The 21,329-nt window shown below is 36.3% G+C and overlaps 2 protein-coding genes across 2 annotated transcripts; both read left to right on the top strand.

Moving 5' to 3' along the window:
• Window positions 1–3,133: 3,133 nt before the first annotated feature.
• Window positions 3,134–4,089, top strand: LOC121528119 (transcription factor HES-5-like). Its single transcript, XM_041815303.1, has 2 exons — window positions 3,134–3,511; window positions 3,618–4,089. Exons 1-2 carry the CDS (start codon window positions 3,449–3,451, stop codon window positions 4,041–4,043), a joined length of 489 nt encoding a protein of 162 aa, XP_041671237.1. The 5' UTR covers window positions 3,134–3,448; the 3' UTR covers window positions 4,044–4,089.
• A 3,675-nt stretch (window positions 4,090–7,764) lies between these two features.
• LOC121528120 (enhancer of split mbeta protein-like) lies at window positions 7,765–11,472 on the top strand. The gene is made up of 3 exons (XM_041815319.1): window positions 7,765–7,916; window positions 10,202–10,373; window positions 10,480–11,472. The coding sequence occupies exons 2-3, from the start codon at window positions 10,251–10,253 to the stop codon at window positions 10,810–10,812; spliced, it is 456 nt and encodes a 151-aa protein (XP_041671253.1). The 5' UTR covers window positions 7,765–7,916; window positions 10,202–10,250; the 3' UTR covers window positions 10,813–11,472.
• The last annotated feature ends 9,857 nt before the right edge of the window (window positions 11,473–21,329 follow it).

Below are 21,329 nucleotides of genomic sequence, written 5' to 3'. Positions count from 1 at the left end.
TGCTAAAAGAAAGAATCTCGACATAGCGTTAACATCAGTCAAGTGTATTAGGAATTAAAAATATTGTTATGCCACAAAGGGGAAAAAGAAAAACAAATCCAAAGGAAAATTCCCTTTCTTTCACAAAACCTAATACAAACAAGACACTTCACAGACAAACTACAATGTGAATTTTTGTTTAGTATGTTAAAAAATAGTTATGGTACAAATAAGGTCAACAGCAATAAAAATATAACCTCGAGCTAACGCTAACTATTAAAGCTGAGAGCTAAATAGATACATGATTTCTTTTGTTAAAATGTCTCCTTTTAAGTTATATTTTAGCTTCTTTTGAAGACATTTCCTGCAAAAGCAAAAAGTTCAGTTTGTCAGACTTCAGTTGTCACTTATGTTGAATTCAAATGTTTTGACCATAATCTGCTGGCACCAACTGAAAAGATGTTTAAATTCCAAATGATCACTGCACTTTTGCTGTTTGTACAACCTGGCATGATTATAAAATATGAGACAAAAAATGACAGTATTTGTGTAATAAAAGCATCTTGTTTTGTCATCTTCCATCCATTACAGCTTCAACTTTCACTGGTTTGTAATGTATCCATAAATAAGACGATTTTCTTTACCTTGTATTTTCGTAACTAGATGGAAAGCACCAAACGGTCATTTTTCTGCTATAATATTGTTGACATCACCCAAACAGCAGGGGCCACACATTAAATGACAGTGATTAAACTGCTGCCACATTAATCTTTACCATCTCAGAACAGCAAAACAAATGCAGTTTGACTTATTGACTGATCGGTTAACTCATGTTGGGATAAAATTAGAAAAATATTATAGGTAGCCATAAAAGAGGTGAGGTGTGACATCTAGGATATTCCTCTGCACAGCCCTCCACTTCTTTTATATTTACCCCAATGAATCTTAAGTTTGATTGAATGGAAAGTATTGTTAAACAGAGTAAATATGGCATTACTACATTCACGTAACTGTTGTTTTGATGAACTGTTGAGAAGTGCTTTACAGTAAATAAAGTTGGTGAAGTTTGTTTCACAATTTCTGTCCTGCTTTGTTAAAGGACTGTCCAGTGTATTCTCTTCAAAAGGAGAAAATAAAGGAAGCAATGAAGCTCCTTTGACTATCTTGCAGAAGAATTGAAATGCTCTTTGCATGGTGACTCTCAAATATTCATGGATCATTCAACTCAGAAAGAAACCTTCCAAGAAGAAACTAGACTAACGCAGTGGTTCTCAACAGTGGACACACCACCTACTGTAATGTAAAGCAGGGACCCAAATTTCTGTTTTGTTTTGTTTAATAACTCAACAAATCATGCTGAAATTTGGACCTTGGAAGGAAAACAACAAAAGGCTGAACAAAGAGACATGCTAACACTTATGGAGGACATGCATGCAAACATTTGATTTCTCTATGTTTTACCATTATAACCCATTTTGGTTGTTGTTGTAAAGGTGACAAGACATTTACAAATTATCATTATGAAAAATAACTTTCTTGAAAATATTTCCATCCAAGATAACAGGATAAATAAGTGAAGATCTCAAGAAAACAATCAGAATTTACTAAGTTTCCTGCAAAATAAAGTATATGGATTGACATCTGCTTAAGGCTTCAATATCAGAGATATTTCTGCCATAACTGTTTTGTTTCCTGAGACCATTTTGTGACCCACTGAAAACAGCCCCATGACCCACTTTTGGGTCCTGACCCACCAGTTGAGAATCAGTGCTCTAACAGACCTAATGAGAGAAGTACTAACTTTGCTACCACTTTTTAAATCTTGAGTTAGTTCACTCACTTCTGGCACTTTCTTACACGTCCATATATTTCTCAGTAGTTACAATTAGTTCCTGAACCTCTCATTAATAATAGGCCGCAACAATAATTCATCATTACATTGCCTTTAACTGATAATTAGGAATTTAGAATTCTTATTCATGATGTTAAATTTTCCTTTTATAGCTTAACATATCAAGTAATGCATCACTTTTAAGAAAATTGTTAGTTACTGTGGATGATGGTTCTTCTTACCCATTTCAAAAACATGGCCAGGGTCCTGGGTCATTTGTTAACAGGCACATGGCTTTTTGTTGCTAATAGAAGAAGTGTGGGAAAACTCTCCAGAGCAGAGAGGGGTGCAGCACAGACTCAACCCAACAGCCACCAGGTAATTCTCCAAAGGGAACAGACACACTTCAGGAAACATGTGACCTTCCAAAAACCTACAACCAACCAGCTGAAGTGAATATTCAAACAGCTCAATACTCAGTATGCTTAAAAATCAACATCAGTAATGGGTTGAAATGTTTAGGAATGGTTGGGCACTCAAAATACAACATAAAAACATATATCTTTTGTAAAATTCCTTGTCAAAAATTTGAATTTGGCAAACTGTCAGAGAAAATACATTTTAACACTCATTGGTCTCAAAATCAACATCACTGGTAGAAACAAATATTTGAGAATAGCTGGAAACTGAAAATTTGACATGAAAATATAGATATTCTCAAAAACTCATTTGTCTGAAATTTGAATTTGGCAAACTGCCTCGATCAACCAATGGGGTGCTTTCCCTCCAGATGGTTGGTGATGTCAGCCTCTGTTTCTATAACAACACTCAGATAACATCTGCCACTAAAGCTCCTTTGTAGATCAAAGACCACCATACAGAGAGTCAGTGTGGGAAAGTGTGCTCCAAGCTTTACTCACAGCGACAACAAGGCACGTGTCAAATAACTCTGTTAGGCTACACCTGGACAGCAGTCTGATTATTACCCTGCTTTACTTTAGCTCTAATAAATGAGCAGTGAATGTTTTGTTAATCTAAAAGTGTGCTTGACCAACATTGTTTTAGTACAAGATTAAGAATATAATGCTACTGTATATATAAATGAACCCATATATATAAACCTATTAAAATTCACACAAAGATGTCTTCTAATAAATATCACATTATGAATTTTACAAAGGATAAGGGACATTTGTAGCCTGTTTGGTTAAAAAAAGGTAAATATTAAACAATATAAAAACATAATTAAATTTACAGTAAATCCCTCAAGTGTGCAGGTTGATGAGTGTGTGCTCAGTCAAAGTCATTGATCCCTGCATCAGGCAGCAGATCTACAGGGTCAACACTTTCCCACATTCACACAGAGCTCTGCCAGTGTCTCTCCATCACCCCCCAGTCCTCCACCTGTCCCCCTCAGATCTAACAATTGTCCCACAGGCATTAACAGCATTCAGCGTGTTGCCGCTCCACATGCCGCATTGTCTCAACAAGCTCTCTGATTGGCTGAGACTGTGAGAAACTCCAGTCAGACCCAAACCCACACATTCATATGAAGATGTGGGACTATAAATAGGAGGGAGGAAGCCAGCAGAGATCAGATTCTCTCCACAGAGACTCAGACAGCACAGACATCCAGACATGGCTCCTACAATCACTGCAGCCATCACCAACAACCAGAAGCATCTGACTCTCAACCACAAGGTAAATACAACATCCAAGAAGCTTTAACATTTATACAACAGCATCTTTTCAAACAAATATGCTTCATAGAATAAGTGTATTAATGATTTCCTTCTTCTTCCTGCAGCTCAGAAAGCCTCTGGTGGAGAAGCTTCGCAGAGAGCGAATCAACAGCAGCATTGAGCAGCTCAGGTCTCTCCTGGCTCCAGAGTTCCTCCAACAGCAGCCAGACTCCAAGCTGGAGAAAGCAGACATCCTGGAGATGACAGTTTGTGTCCTCAGACGACTGCAGCAAAAGAGAAACCAAGTTGTGACCTCTTCGGCTGTTAACAAAGGCTACTCCATGTGTGTCCAAGAGGCGTCACACTTCCTGTCCAGGCAGCAGGTGGACATCATGACCCAGAGAAGACTGATCAGCCACTTCAACAAGCTGCAGTCCTCCTCTGACAACAACCTGACAGAGGCTGACTCCTCTCCTCTCAGCTACACAGTCCACACCAGCATCACCAAAGAGAAGAGTCCAGTCAACAGCGCCCTCTGGAGGCCATGGTAGAGAAGTCACTACCAGACAAACTGACATGACCACATTGGTCAAATGTTACTGGACTCCATTCTGTTAGATGAGAGTATCTCTCTTTTTGAAACGTGAAAAGTGAATTCTATATCATTCATACTGCATGATTTAAATCTACTGACATCAGCCATCGTTTATGTCACATTATGGTTACATTTAGACCTTTCTAATATTATTGATCATACTGATCAAAGACATTGCCCCCTTAATTCATTAAGAATTTAGATTCATCAAATTTTTGATGTTTTGAAATTGATCTGTTGTTAGATCAGAATGTTTTCCTTCATTCTGAAGGTTTCCTAATGTCACAATTTGTTGTGGTACTTCTATGATTTCCTACATGTCATTCATGTCTGTTTGATTGGAAATCACATGTAGATACGATACTGAAGTTTAATTACTTCCTGAAAATTATCACTGATTTTGAGATTAGCAAAATATTTATTTTGTTCAGTTTTTGAACGTTTAGCTATCACAAACATTCAATTACTTTGTGTGATTATTTAAAACTGATCTGTTTCAAGATCATTACTGTTTATTCTTTTATTATAAAGGTTTGATTGATGTCAGACTGTCACACTTTTGCAGTGACAATTATTCCAGACAATCTCAGTTCAACTGAACTTGTCAATTAATAAGAAAAACAAGATCTGTTGTAAGATCATTTTTGTACTGAACCTTTAATGTTTTGTAACATTTGAGAGAAAATCCCATGTTCCAGTGAGAACTGTGTCCTCTGATGTTGTGTATTGTTTGTCTTTTAGAAAGACAGCTGTTCCTTTACTCTCTTTGAGTACAGTGTCTTGTAGAAATCTACAAGTTGTTGTTGTGGTGCATCATCACGTCTACAAAGATCTTTATTTCCAACTGTGGAATACTGAGCATATTTCAATAAAAAGCACTGCAAACTTTAAATTTTGTTTCATGTCATTTTGTGTCATAACTCTTTATAAAGAAGAACCTAACTTTCCACTGTACTTTAAATATGTAATTTTTTTTGAGAAAGCTTTTTTTATGAGGTGATTGAAAAAATGTAGATCATTTTAGGTCTACAGTTACTCCATGTGTGAATGTAGAAGTAATTATGTTTGGAAAGTTAATAATCTACAACATTATAATGAATAAAAATCTGACCTAAAGGGAATGCTAAAAGCTGTGAGGCTTTTTTGCACAAACATTATTAAGTCCTGGACTTTATAAAGTCCCAGTAATTTAAATCATCAAAACAAGCAGGGAAAGTGTGCATGCATAGAGACATTTGTTTCACTAATACTTTGGCATAACTGCCAGTTAAAGGTTTAATATCTTCAATTAAGATAGACCATTTCCCTCTTTAAAGAAATCACACATTGTATCTAATGAGATGCATAATAAGGCACACTTCTATTGTTCCTCCAGTGAAAGCAGTGAAAGGACAGAGTGTGGGAAAGCAGAGGAGACTCACTCACAGAGCCCTGTGGGACAATAGATCCAGACCTTTGACCTGAGGAGACACAGATTAAAACAGAGCTCAGCCTTCAAAAGTGAAACTTATTTTATATCATTAATCTAGGTTTCTTCCAGTGATGCATTATCCATTATACAATGATAAAAAAAGTCATTGCAGTTACACTAAGTTATCATGGTAGACGATTTTAAAGATAGCACAACATTTGAGGCTGTGGATCTTAAAATCTTAACGTCTCAAATCTGGCAAATCTGACAACATATATGAAATGTGTAGAGTACCAGACCAAAGGTACTACAAGAAAAAAAAGGACAAATGAACAACTGATGGATGCATACTTCAGAAAATAAGACCCCAGGTAAAGCAAGACTTAATAGAAGTATCTGTGTGCAACGTAAATCAATTGATAATGACAGCAGTAAACATTGGCAAAGATTACCTGGTACTTACCAGTGAAACTTGTGTCAACCAGTTCAAAACTTGTGGGAAAATATTCTCCCAGTGATATTGTGTTTTTTCAGGGCACACTCACACTAAGCTCTGTTGCCCTGTATCATGCCGAAGCACTTCCATTCCCAGTCCCCTGGCAGCTTGCACCTGCATTGTTCAAGGCCTAACTGAGCCCAAATACAGTTTTGTCATGTGAACATCATCACATTTTAAAACGACACGTATATGACATTGATTACAAGAAGTGCAATCTCAGAGCTGGCAAAATGGAGAACTACAAAATAAAAATGACAGCGGCTGTACTGACTCTGTGGCTTATCCTGCATTGTCTGGGTCTGATACAGCTGAACAACACTCCTGCATTTCTCGATTATGCATGACGCATCAGTTATACATCATGTCCACATTGCTGTGCTTCTGCTCATGCATGCATTTCAAAGTTTTATCAATTTATTTATTTCTAAGGTTTTTATTGTCCAAAAGAAACATGTATAAAATTTTAGACAGAAATGATTTTGAGGGTTAGAAAGAGCCACTGTTAGAGGTGACTACGAGATACTCCTTAGACAATCCACCTTTGTGAAGAATGTAGTATTTTTCAAAGGAAGCACCTTATGGAACAGTTTATAACTCTCAGTAAGGGAATTCTCCAGATTTTCAAGTTTCAAGAGTCATCTGAAAGTGTGGCTAAGAACAAATCAGAATCGTGACCATGTGTAAACATTTCATCATCTCTATGCGTACATACTTTCAAAAAACTATGTATGCATCTTCTGTGCAATATTACATACATATATACACAAGTGTCCGCCATCCCTGTGCAATAACACATGCATAAACATGTCTGTTTATTTAAATTCTGTGCAATAAGGCTACCTGCAATCTTATTGGCACTAAAATAAACAGGTCATGGGCAAATGTGCAATTTCCTCAAGCACAATCAATGCTCACTTTATTCCTAGTCAGCCTTGAGCAAAGTAATGTAGCCACCTTCTGTACTGTTATATGAGGGTTTTTGTATAATATTGTACTGTTTATGTTGTTTGGTCTCTGTGTGTTGAGTGTGTATGTTTTTTAATTTTCATTATGTACATGCTTGAGTTACATCTTTAGATGTATATCATCAACCTGCCATGGAAATTAGCCTACAGCTATAATCTGGCACATTTGCACGTCCATGTTCATCAATGTGCACTGTCCCCTACAATCAATCAATCATCCAAACTTACCTGCATGACAGCAGGAGTCTCAGAGTAGATCCAGTCTTCAGGGAATGGATGAGCTGTGTTTAAATCCTACACCTGATGATTAAAAAGACAGACACCTTATCAATCAGAGGTAAAATTGGCCATTAATATTTTAAGATTAAATGATGCTTTAGCTGCCACACGTCAACTAACCGTTAAACTTATGTGTTTCCTTGTTTCATGCACCTGCAATGATCAACTAAAAGTTTTAAACCTCCCTAGTGATCGTCTTTTTTATGTATATATATTACTAAGTTTTAAACAGCAGTTTGAATTCATAATCATCTACTCAACTTGCCAATACTGAGGACAAAATATTTAAGAACTTACACTACCTAAATTACTTTTTATTACCGAAAACCAGAAAAAACAGTTAATCAAAGGGAATACTATACATTTTCAACATAGAACTGTCAGGTAACATCCATTTTTCAGCACCATGAACCGTGATTGTTTGACAGTGATAATAAATAAATAGGGCTTGCTTCAGCTAAACACGAATGCAATGAAGCTAGCTAGTGCTTAGTAAAAAAAAAGCAAAACAGCTACTCACCACTGAAACTTAGACGCATGGCAGTTACCGTTTAATCATCTCAAGGCAAAATCCGTTAATTTAACGTCCCCATTGGGGCGGTTTCTCCTTGAAGCCATTAAACACGATGGCCCCACTTTTGTCCGTCGACGTTCTGCTTACCTAAGAGTTAACAGGTACGAAAAATTTCAAGGTTAACTTCCTTTTTGTTTTATTCCATAAATCACAATCATTACCTCTTTAGAGGGTCCATACATGGACCAACAGGTGGAAGTTTTAAGTGGTGAAGGTATCGTGACAGACAAGTGTACCGGTTAAAGAAGTGACCGTGTTAATTGGTGACTTTCACTCGCGCCTGTTTGTTGTAGCTCCAACTTATTTTGATAACTTAAAGGTTTTTGTTTTCGTGACGGCTTCTATGTAAACTTTTCTCAATACACTTGTGACAAGTGTCCTGAGTTTTCAAGTTTTAACATCTGCAACGACGACAACCACGGTTGCACTCAGCTGTCTTTAATTAACTAGGTCACCAGCTTGACTTGTACACCGTACTTGACGGACGTTAGCAGGCAGTGAGCCGTTAGCCGTTAACTTTTGTAGCCGCGGTTTCGTTACTTTTTAACTTTTACTGGCCTCACGTATCTACACATCTCTATCGTATCTCTATCTGTTACCTTCTTACATAGAATGTGGGGAATAAGTGAAAAAAACGTGGAAACCCTGTTTTCTATGTAATTTACTCACAGTAATTCGCTAGTATGTTTTCTAGGGATTTTGACGACTTCCGGTCATTTCAATTATAGCCCGAGTGGTCAAAATTAGGCAATAACAGGTTCCGCCTCTCCTCCTAAACATAAACTTTAAAAAGAATAAATTAGGTAATTAAAAAATTCTGTTTAGTGATTAAATATCAGTACTTTTATTAATTTAATAATCTGTCTATCGCACGCTGATTTAGGTACTTGGTGGAGTAATCGATAAAGCAGCACTGCTCCTAAGCACTATCTGTGTATTAGATCCTAATTAAAATATATTTTTTAAGGGGCACATGCCTCTTTCTACAAATGAAGGAAGTGTGGGAAAGCACTGTGGAGCACATTTAAGTGTATGAGAGGTACTTATCACACCAGCACCCAGTAATCCTCTGAAGGGAATTGGCACACTTCAGGAAACAGATGCCCTCCTAAAAACCTCCCACCCTCATTTACGGAGCTGGCTGTTATATCTAATTGTGATCTTGCAATGCAATATGTTTACAAATAAACCTTTAAATTGGATCACAGTGAAAGAAAAATTAACATTTGAGATCAAGATCGTCCGTTAAGAGTTTGTAGTAAAATTCTTTGAAAGTATTTCAAATTTTGCCCACTGTCAGAATCAGCCAATGGCGTGCTTTCCCTCCAGATGGTTGGTGATGTCAGCCTCTGTTTCTATAACAACACTCAGATAACATCTGCCTCTGAGGTCCCTTTGTGGGATCAATGACTACCATACAGGGAGTCAGTGTGGGAAAGTGTGCTCCAAGCTTTACTCACAGCGACAACAAGGCACGTGTCAAATGACTCTGTGAGGCTACACCTGGACACCATGATTAGTGCTGTGGTTAGTTTAGGTCTCATGCATGGTGAGAATACAGTTTCAAAAACCTTAAAGTGCTCATGGTCTTAAGTTAGATGTAATGCATTACATCCATATAATGATATGATATAATCTACTTATATTAGTTTTGAACTTAACTTAAAGTATTCACAAAACAAACAATTGACATTTGTCAGTTTTTATGTTATGGTTCTGCCTATAAAAATCTTCAGTGCAGGTTTTATTCTGTACAAACATTACAAGAATAATAGAAAATACATGATAGAAATGGTACTTGTTTCAATGTTAGCATAAATTCCTGATATGTAACAACTTTTCTCTAATACTTAATTTGAGTGAAATATAAGTTATACATTATTTTTAACTCCAGGTGTAGATAGCCGTGATTCTCACACTTGTGGAGATAATGAGCATGCAGAGACAACAGCCTTATCAGGTTGAGGCCCACTTTTGCATTTAACTGCACTACACCTGGTTATAACAGTGACATAACAATATAAAAATGATTTTTTAATAATTTATAAATGAGAGCTTGGTGTATTTTTGTCATTGTAAGGCTACCTCATACATTTGCAGAGTTTAATTTTAGGATCTCTTTATCAATCTCTGAAGTGTGTGAAAGCTGATAAGTGTGTGCTCAATCAAAGTCATTGATCTCAGCATCAGGCAGCAGATCTACAGGGTCAACACTTTCCCACATTCACACAGAGCTCTGTAAGGGTCTCAGTCCTCCACCTGTTCCCCCGAGATCTAGCCATTGTCCCCCCCAGGCATTAAGAGCATTCAGCGTGTTGCCGCTCCACATGCCGTATTGTCTCAACAAGCTCTCTGATTGGCTGAGACTGTGAGAAACTTCTTCCAGACCCAAACCCACACATTCATATGGAGATGTGGGACTATAAATAGGAGGGATGAAGCCAGCAGAGATCAGATTCTCTCCACAGAGACTCAGACAGCACAGACATCCAGACATGGCTCCTACAATCACTGCAGCCATCACCAACAACCAGGAGCATCTGACTCTCAACCACAAGGTAAATACAACATCCAAGAAGCTTCAACTTCATACAACGGCATCTCTTTTAAATAAACATGCTTCATAGAATAAGTGTATTAATGACTTTCTTCTTCTTCCTGCAGCTCAGAAAGCCTCTGGTGGAGAAGCTTCGCAGAGAGCGAATCAACAGCAGCATTGAGCAGCTCAAGTCTCTCCTGGCTCCAGAGTTCCTCCAACAGCAGCCAGACTCCAAGCTGGAGAAAGCAGACATCCTGGAGATGACCGTTTGTGTCCTCAGACGACTGCAGCAGCAGGATCAGCAGCACACAAGGCTGGTCAACCACTTCAACAAGGTGCAGTCTTCCTCTGACAACAACCTGACAGAGGCTGACTCCTCTCCTCTCAGCTCCACGGTCCACATCAGCATCACCAATGAGAAGAGTCCAGTCAACAGCGCCCTCTGGAGGCCATGGTAGAGGAGTCACTACCAGACAAACTGACAAGCAGGCCACATTGGTCAAACATTACTGGACTCTATTCTGTGAAATATTGAGCTGTAAAGGCTTTCTTTAAAGCTTGTATTGTTCATTTCTTGACGAAATGATGAAAGAGAACGTCTCATCATACATGTTGTATGATCTCAGTCTGATTGCATCTGCAATTATTTCTGTTACTCACTGTTCTTAGTGAGATTCCTGAAAAGATTTGAAATCTTTGTGATTTATCAAACTTATCTGTTTCAAGATCCAAATAGTTCCCCTTTTTCTAAAAGGTTTTTATCTAATTCACACAATTTTTTGTGATACTTTAATGATTCCCTGCATGTCATTGTTTTTGTGAAATGTGATGTGATAGTGAACATCTTTCTTTTCTTTATTAATCTGTTTAAGGACTTTTTGTCATTATGATCCTCTTTCACCTGTGATAACTGTTAACTGATCTGTTTAAAGATCAGCGTGTTTATCCTTTTATTTTAAAAGGTTTTAATGTCATATTTTATATGCAGGAGTTTTAACCTGCTGTCTTAATTCTCATAAGAGCACTCAGACCTGTTTAAGGTCAGTTTTGTCATTGTGCTTTGGTTTATTTAAAGAAATTCTGATTTGTTTTCAAATCATTATGAACCAACAGTTTGTGACCCCTTCTTTATGTTGTTTTATCTTTTGTAAAGACATGTTTTCCTTTGTGGAGAACACAGAAATTTTGTTGTGATGTATGCTCTCAAGTCAGAGCGTTTTCTCTGATTTGGCACATTGTGCCTCTTTAAATAAATTAACACTTTCAACTTCAAATATTCTCATGCCTTTTTGTCTTTCTGCCTTTAATACTGTTTTAAAACATATGTTTGATCACTCCTGAGAAGAAATAGTAAAAGTTTCCACCTGTATTTCACTTATTTACATCTTAGCCTCTTAACTACAAAATAACTGGATTACTTACACTCATAAATCTATACACACGTTACCTTTTTTGAAGTCATTGTTATTTCCTTGACAAATTAATAAGTGTAAGGTTAAGAAGCAGATAAGTGTGCCAGTTAACCACCATAGATTAAATACAAATCAGGTTTGAACATAGTGCATCACAAAACCAGAAAAGGGTCAACAGCAAAGTTTGTCTCACAATTAGCAATCTCTTATTAAAAAAATCACTAAACAAGCATTTGAATACAAATATTGATAAGTATCAGTGTCAACCAAGTGTCTTATATTCATTTTTCAAACAAAAGTTTCAGAAATTTGTATCATATTTAACTTAGAATTATTCCAAATGACATTTCTGCTTCTAGCTCTCTTCTTAGTGCAAATTCTCATTTATCCAGGTCATGGTTATCCAACAGTCAATCCAGAGGAAACCTGAACTTGTTTAAGATTCTTGGAAATGTTTCACCTCTCCTGAATGAGCTTTTTGGAGGAGAGCTGTCTGTCATCAAGAATATTAAATATGTCCAGTTTCCTCTTTGCGTCAAGCTTTGGCTCTCTGCTTTGTTGTGACATGTTTGACTTGAGCATCCTCAGAATGTTACTCATCATATTCAGTGATGGTGCATTAACATGTCATGGTTCAGTGGGAAAAGTCAGCGCTGACATGATCAGTGAAAAATTGCCCTATGAAGTATGACGTTGTTTTGCAATTTCGGCAGGAAATCTACAGTCAGTAAGCTTTCTATTGTTTTTACTGATTTCAAACTTATTCAGTTATACAACCCCAATTCCAAAAAAGTTGGGGCACTATGTAAAATATAAATTAAGAAAAGAATGCAATGACTTGCATCTGTCATAAACCCATGTTTTATTCTAACTAGAATATAAACAACATGTCCGATGTTGAAAGTGAGACATTTTACCATTTCATAAAAAAAAAAAAAAACCTCATTTTGAATTTGATGGCAGCAACACATCTCAAAAAATAGGGACAGTGTCATTTTTTTCATTGTGTAGCATCCCATCTTCTTTTAAAAACAGCTGGTAAACCTCTGGGAAGTGAAGAGACCAGTTGCTGGAGTTTTGGGAGAGGAATGTTGCCCCATTCTTGTCTGATTTAGGATTCTAGCTGCTAAACAGTCCTGGGTCTTCACTGCCAGATTTTTTATTATGCTCCAAATGTTTCTACTGGTCAAAGATCTGGACTGCAGGCAGGCCAGATCAGCACCAGACTCTACTGTGAAGCCATGCTGTTGGAATAGATGCAGTATGTGTTCTAGCATCATCTTGTTGAAATAGTCAAAGCCTTCCCCTGGAAGAGACATTGACTGGATGAGAGCATATGTTGTTCTATCTACATTTCAGCATTGATAGTTCCTTTCCAAATGTGTAAGCTGCCCATGCCATAGACACTAATGCAACCCCATACCATCAGAGATGCAGACCTTTGAACTGTGTGCTGATAACAAGCTGGATGGTCCCTCTTCTTCTTAGTCCACAGGACACAGCGTCTGTGGTTCCAAAATTAACTTAAAGTTTAGATTCATCGACCACAGAACAGTTTTCCATTTCGCCTTCGTCCATTTTAAATGAGCTTTGGTCCAGAGAAGATGGCAGCTTGCTGGATCGTGTTCACATATGGCTTCTTCTTTGCAGGATACAGCATTTTGCATGGCAAACTGTGCTGACAGACATATGTCTAGAAGTGTTCCTGAGCCCATGCAGTGATTTATCATGCACAAGCATACAATACTGACCTTTGACCTTGCTGAGATTTCTCCAAATTCTCTGAAGCTTTTGCTGATATCATGTACTGAAGACTGATGAATGTTCAAAGAATTGGTAATTTTATGATGAGGATCATTTTTCTGAATTTATTTACTATTTTTGGACACAGGTTTTTGCACATTGAAGAACCTCTGTCCATCTTTACGTCTGAGAGGCTCTGCCTCATTAAAATGCTCCTTTTATACCTCGTCATGTTACAAATGTGTTGCCAATCAACCTAACCTAACCTGTTTTTCATGAGTAGCCTTTTCTTGCCCCATCCCTACTTTTTTGAGATGTGTTGTTGCCATAAAATTCAAAATGAGATATGTTTTATGGCATGTTAAAATGCTTGGTAAAATGTTTCGGTTTCAACATCTGACTTGTCGTTTATGTTCTAGTTAAAAAAAAAAAATAAATAAATAAATAAATAAATTATATATATATATATATATATATATATATATATATATATATATATATATAATAGATTTGAGAATTATTGCATTCTGTTTTTATTCACATTTTACACCGTGTCCCAACTTTTTTGGAATAGGAGTTATAAATAAATGCATTAGATAGAAGAAAGAAACCTCCCAATGAATTCTTGAAAGATGTGCCTCGTCAAACACATTGAGTTTGGCCTTAATCCTGTCAAGATGAGGACATTTTAGTATTCCTCATTAGTTTGCATGGAGTTTGCATGTGTACCTAAAAGTTTACTCACCTAATGAGCAGTGTGTGTGTTTGCTGTCTTTAGGTTTTAAATGTGCCCAGGTCTTACATGTCTGCGTGTGCGGTTGACCCCCGTAGTATAAATATGAACGCTGCTGCTAATGGGAGTCTTATAGGAGGACAGAAAGAGTAAGGTCATGACACAGAAGTTCAGCATCATAATAATGCTTTGTAAGATGTGTGATTCTGGGAAAATTCATAAGCAGATTTGGTGTTATGATTAAATATAATTCATGTTTTCCCCTTTTTATAATCCCCTAACATTCACTTTAACAGATGAGATAATGTTTGGTGATAAAAATCTTGCTCTTTTTGTTCATTATTCTCTTTCAGCCCTCTCAGAGAACTAAGTCAGACTAACGTGCAATCAGGTTAAGGTGGTTTTATCTCCTCTCCATCTGTCTGTGAGTCTATCTGCAGGCTGTGGAGGGGCTCGGGTTTCCTCTGCGTCCCCCTCCTCTGGGCTCTCTCGGCTCCCTGCACAGGGCCGGACGTGCCCTGGTCACACGCCCTCCTCTGTGTGAGTGGAGCTGGGAGCCACAGAGGCACACGGCTTCCCACACTTCTGTATGCAGGCCGCTCGGCTGTGCACACAATAGAAGTGTGTCTGCATGCACAAAGCCTGAGGACAGTTCTCAGGCTGAGGGCCATGGAGCAGACAGGCCATCTGGTTCAGCTGCTCATGCACAGAGGCTGAGAATACATGGCTTTAACACATTATTTATAGCATTTGTGACATTTTTACTAAAAAATAAGAATAGTTATATGTTAGCTTAACTGTTTTGATATTCAAAATGTTATAAACTTTGTATTCTAATATATTGTTTGAGTTTTTTGCTATTTTTTTATCATTTGAAAAAGGGAAGGCAGAGTCTAAACTTTGCATGAAAAACAGAAAGGGTAGTGACAATATTTCCTTAAAAACATGCAGTTTATTGTTTTAATACATCTCAAAAGCCAAAAGTGACTTTTCATAATAAAAGTATATATTTTGAGATATTTTCTTATACAAACTTAGACTGAAAATATTTCACTCAACTTTTTTTCTTGCACCTTTTTCTTAAAAATGGCAGCCTAAAGAGCTTCAAAAAGCTTCAAGCTGACCTGCAGCTGATACAAATATTCAGTAAATTACATAAAAATAATGTTGTAAATTAAAAGAAAGCAAAAAAAAAAATGTTAGAAATATATTCATACAAATCTGCAAAAATAAAAATACGACAAGGGAAAAAAATGATAAATTAAAAAATAGGATAAAAATGCAATTTAGGAAAAGAATTGCTGCAAATGTAAGACCAAATTAGCGCAATGCAAGTATTTTACAGAGCAAAATACAGGCATAAAACCATGCAAAGTCCATTAAATTGTATTATACTGAGCAAAAATAAGCAATTCAGATAAAAAATGTATGCAAATAAAAGCTCAAAATGATATGAAAAAGTGCTTTTCTTTTGAAATTTTGCAAAAGTATGACATTTAAAGCATTAAAATGTCCTGAAATATGGTGTCAAATGATCTACTTTGCATCCTAACCAAGGGTTTTATAGTTTCTCTACAGTAACAGAGCTTCTATTTTCTTATTTTCAATCTTATTTTTATTAACTGATGCCAAAAATTCAACTTTGTAAAGTTAAAATGATCTCAATCTTATTTATGTGAAATGTTTTTATTTAAATAGCAGAAGCAATGCTTCTTGTCAGTACAAATTAAAATAGCAACAAAAATAACAACAAGCTTTGGAAAGTAAAATAACAATTATATACAAGATGTGACAAATAAAGTGAAGAATAATGTTATATTTTGGGTTAAGGCTGTGCTACTTCTCCAAAATAAAAGCCCAATTTAAAAGAAAGGTATTTTTTTTTCATTAAACATAAATAAGATTGTGCTCAGGCCTTTTTAGACACATAAGAAATTTTTTAAAAATAAAATAACATTAAGGAGAGAAAATTTTAGTGATCCATCTGAATTCATTCTGTAATGTCTGCTGTTCTGAAAATAAACAAGTTGAGACATATATAAAATTTTATTTCCATCTCATAGTCTTAAATAAGTGCCATCAAAGTGTCACGTCTCTGTGGGAAAATTGCTCCCGTGTCCACCTCAGGAGAAGCATTTTCCCACTGACCTCTGCGATGGAGATAAAGCATCCCACCTGTTCTCTCTGACAGGCATTAAATCCTCTCCATTGTCCCGGGATCCCAGCCTCCTGATTGGCTGAAGAGGAGAGAGAGCGCCGGATGAGGAGCATAAAAGACGATCAGAGGCGCAGATGTCAACACAGACGTCCTCTGAAGCCTCCCGCTGACCGCAGCAGAAACCTAAAGAATCCCCCAAGAATCAAGACTGGAAATGTCTCTGTACGCAGACCTCGCTCTTCAGGACAGCGTGAAGGAGCAGCTCTTCAGGTGAGGATCAAACCACATCATCAACATGTTGCTATCTGAATGTTCGATGCTCTTTTTCTTCACATTAGAGGTTGTTGATAAAAGTCCTGCCTCTGTTTTTCCAGGTGTAAGCTCAGCATGCTGGAGAAGAAATGCAGCAGTGGTCTGGAGAAGCTGAAGGCTCTGATCGCTGAACATCTGCAGAATGGGATCCCTGTGTCAGAGCTCCTGGAGAAAACAAAATCCCTCCTGACACTGAGGAAAGCTCTGCTCACCCACAATGGATACTCCAAATACTCCAGGGACATTTTACGCCTGTTTCCTGACGCAGAGGATGACCTGGCTTCACTCTGCTGTTAAAGAAGATGAGCAAAGGACTTAAAAATGCAGCTCTGATGATTTTAGAGCTGCATGTCTGAGCGGCACCAGCTGCTGATGTTGGTATGACTGCAGAAAATCTATTAATTGCAGAGAAATGCATCATATGCATTGAAAGATCTGCATGTATTCTGAACTTTTATGTGAAAAGTTTTGGCTTGAAGCTGAGCATGAAGAAGAAAATTCTATCCAGAGAAGAAGCTGAAGGAGTCTCTGACTTAAAGAAAAGTCAGCTGCTCACTTTCTTAAACATGTTTTGCTGCTATTTGTGATATTCATTTTCCTTTTTTTGTTTTAAAGAGACTAAAACAGATAAATATGGTCTCTTAACTTTGCAGGATTTTGTCCCTTGCTTGTTTAATTGTAAAGAACCAAAAGGTTTTAGACTTAATATTCATTAAAAGCAGAAAAATCTGCAAAAATATTCAGCCAAACAGAGATTAATGAAGCTATGCTCATGTGAAAATGCTGTATTTTTAAATACTATGGTTTAGAGATTTACTACCTTGTTTCAAGGTTTAATTTATCAGATTTTTTTAAGCAAACCTTTCTTCTGAAAAGGAATTTTACTCATTTTTTGTGTATGCCATGTATGCTTTTGTTTTATTCATCACATTTTGATTTGATTTATCCAAAGTGGATTGAAATTTGTTTTGGAGTTTTTTTGGATTTCAAGAAAATAAAAATATGTGAGATTTATGAGCTGTCATGTCATCTTATTTGGAGCAAATTTTAAAGAATGCATTATTAAAACTCTTCATATTTTTCCACATAAAAAGATCACATTCTGTCTATGTGATGGGGATTCTCTTCATCATAGTTGGCATGTTTTTTCCATTACCTCTATTTTCTTAACTATTATCAGTGCACATTTCCATGCAGGTGACAAATAACAGGGAAAAGATTACAGAGCATGACAAAAGCACTGATTTATCCTGCACAATCTCCAGATCTTAGCCCACTTTCAAGAGGTTATGAACACTTTTGCATGTGTTGAACTTGATCATGTGGCTGTTTTATTTTGTTAAACATCAGTGCAGACGTAAATGAGCTCATGAAAAAACATACAAACGGTATTTCATGGCTTGAAAATGACTCATGCCTCCATCTGCTGCTTCAAATCAATATTGCATAAACTTACAGGCTGGTGGATTTAAGGGTTGAACTGTCTGAGTAAATGGTAACAATGCAAACACTTCAACATGTCCTCCTATTAATGTTAACAAGCAACTCCTGCTTAAGGGCCCCCATCCTCATCCTTTAGTCTACTTTTCAACACTTACAAATACAGCACTGAGTTTCACATGAGGCTCTAGGCTGGGGTGGCTACTCTCAAAGCAACCAGCAGGAGGCTGAAACACTGAACAAAGCAGCATCCTCTACAACAGGGATGTTAAACTCAATCACAGCAGAGGTCATATCCTGAATTTGGGTCCAACCTGAGGGCCGAACAAGACCAACATATAACCATAAACTGTCAACCTCATTTTCACCAGCAATGAATTATGGGAGGAAAAAACCTTAGCACTGATGTTAAATGATTTGAGATTTAAAATATAAAACTAGTAAGTTTAAAGGCTCAATATCTGAGATAAAAATTCAAACCTATTAGCTCCAAAGGCATTTAAAGTCAAAATTATGTTTTTAAAAGGCAAATGTTTAATGGTCAAAACATGAGATAAAAAATTAAGATCATGAGTTTTAAAGGGTCAAAATATCACCTAACCCTTTAAAGTCTGGAAACACAAATTATAGCCAGAAATTTTAAATTTTCTAATTTTCTGGAACTGAAATATTTATTTCACTTTCTAATGAAATCCAAAAAAATCTAAATTTCCATAAAATTGAACACACACACACACACACACACACACACACACACATATATATATATATATATATACTCATTTAATACCTTTGGTGTTTTTTTGGTAATGATAATCCGCTTGAGGGCATTTTTATCATTTATCAGATTGCATTCAGAAGTTTTTTTTTGTCATTTATGATCATATTGATTAGATCGAGGTATCATAAAAGTATGTATCAAATATGATACAACAGGCTTTAAGGGGTTAAAACTTAAAACTGAGGGTACAAAAGGCCAACTTATGAGATAAAAGTCAAAGTAAGGAGCTTAAGAGGTCAAAACAAATTGTGAGTTTAAAGGTCAAAATATGACTTAGATTTTTTAAATCGAGAATCTGAATAGTAAAAAATAAGATAAAAAGTCAAAATTGTGAATTGAAAAGGTCAAAATATGAAAAAAAAAACCCATCCAAAACCACAGCTTTGCATGATAACTGTGAGATGCAAAATCAAGAATATTAAATGAAAACAGAAATTTATTTTCCAACATTCCTGACTTTTTATCTAATTATTTTAACTTTTTCTTAATCTTATAACAGAACATGGATATTTGAAATCCTCAGGGTTGGGATTACATTTTTAAACTGGAGAAAATCTGCAGACCTCATAGTGGTGGGCCAGTTATAATAAAAATATGATATGATCTGGCGGGCCAGGTATATCTATACCACAGGACATACTTGGCCCCCGAGCCTTGAGTTTGACACCCCTTCTCTAAAAAAACAGAGTTCATTTTATAAAGTCATTGTAAGCTAAGACATGAGGAGTTTACTGTGGATGCTCACTGAGGTCAAACACTCTCCTATGTTAATACTAGGTCAGCTTTTCTATCACTGTCACACCACATTTTGTGTTGACTGTGGAAACTAGCTAACATATTCATATAAATTTTTTTCATACAAATAGCAGCAAAATGTTTTTTATATGGGTACAAATGGATGAAAATAAAAGCAAAAATCAGATAACAATTTAACAAACTTTGCTGGATTAAGAATGTTGAATGATGAAATGTCCAAAATGAACCATACATGTGAAAGTAAAAGCAAATTTAGGCAAATAAAGAAAAAGAAAGAAAGGAATAATGTTACATTGGGATTTCAGGTTATGCTACTCCCACAAAATAAAAGTCTGATTGCAAAAATGGCTCTTTATCTCATTAAAATGTCTCAGTTATAAACACATTTTTTTTAAAACAAAGAAAAAAAAAATAAAGTGTAAGGATCTTGGTGATATATATAAAATTCTGAATTCTGCAGCAATGGCTGCTGATTTGACAACAAAAAACAAGTCAAGACATATTTCATGTTTATTTCTACCTTATAGTATTAAATCAGACACATCTTGGCGGGGAAATGACCCCTATGTAAAATGACAAAACATCAAAAAAATGAATCCATAAATGTGAAAGTATAGGTGAAATAAGGCAAATTAAACACGAGATGTTAAAAACAAAATGAGGAATAATAATGACGCATGGACTCAGGCTATGCAACCATTTCAAAATAAAAGCCTGATTTAAAAGAATGATCCCTTATTCATCAAAAAGATATAAGGCTAATGCACGAGCCTTTTTCGACACATGGGAGGCATCTTAAATAGAATAAGATAAAAGAAGAGAATCTGATGGATCTGTCTGTAAGTCTACAGTGTTGAGTTTGATGTAAATGTGCAGTTTGCACCAAAAAGCAAATAGCATAGCGTTTGTAAAAAAGTCAGAACATCTCTGTCCCTCTCCTCCTATTTAAAGAGCATCCATACATTCACCTGCTGTTTAAAATACCCTTGTAACAGGACATCGGTAAAGACTTGGTGCTTTCTGTCCATTAATGTACATGTGAGAGTGAAAAAAAGAGAGGAACAAGCTTCAGGTTTGTTTTTTCTGATTGTTTTATTTCGCATCACTTGGCTTGAAGAGATACATTCATGATCAGATTTTGAACGGAAACCTTCACAGAAGGAAAGAGTGCTCTCACTCACAGAGTGATACAGCAGCACTTTTGTCTTTATGAATATTTTCATGCACAAAAATCATCTGCTAAAAATGCAGATGTACTTCAAGACTAATCAGAGGACATTTTAGAAATCAGAGATTGAATATCACAAATAAAAACATGTTTAACATGATTAGCTGCATGGATCTCCTAAGCGGAGAAGAAGTACAAGCATCACTGTTAGTATCTATAAAGTTAACATGTAGTTATTCCTATAAGGAGCAAAACTTCACAGATTAACATCGAATTTAGAAAGACAAGACTGGAAAAAAAATCTGCTGCCTGTAAATATCACAGAAACAGAATCGGCCTCTATGAGAGGAAATAAGGGGAAAGCTGCATAACATATGCAATAACCTTTCCATCAGCAGTGACTAAAAATGACAGTTTTAACTCTAACAGTTTCCTCCATGTGTCTACAGAAAATAATGCAATGTCACAAAAG

The sequence above is a fragment of the Cheilinus undulatus genome, linkage group 3 (assembly GCF_018320785.1).
Source record: "Cheilinus undulatus linkage group 3, ASM1832078v1, whole genome shotgun sequence".
Lineage (NCBI taxonomy): Eukaryota > Metazoa > Chordata > Actinopteri > Labriformes > Labridae > Cheilinus > Cheilinus undulatus.
This window is presented reverse-complemented; position numbering and strand designations above follow the sequence as displayed.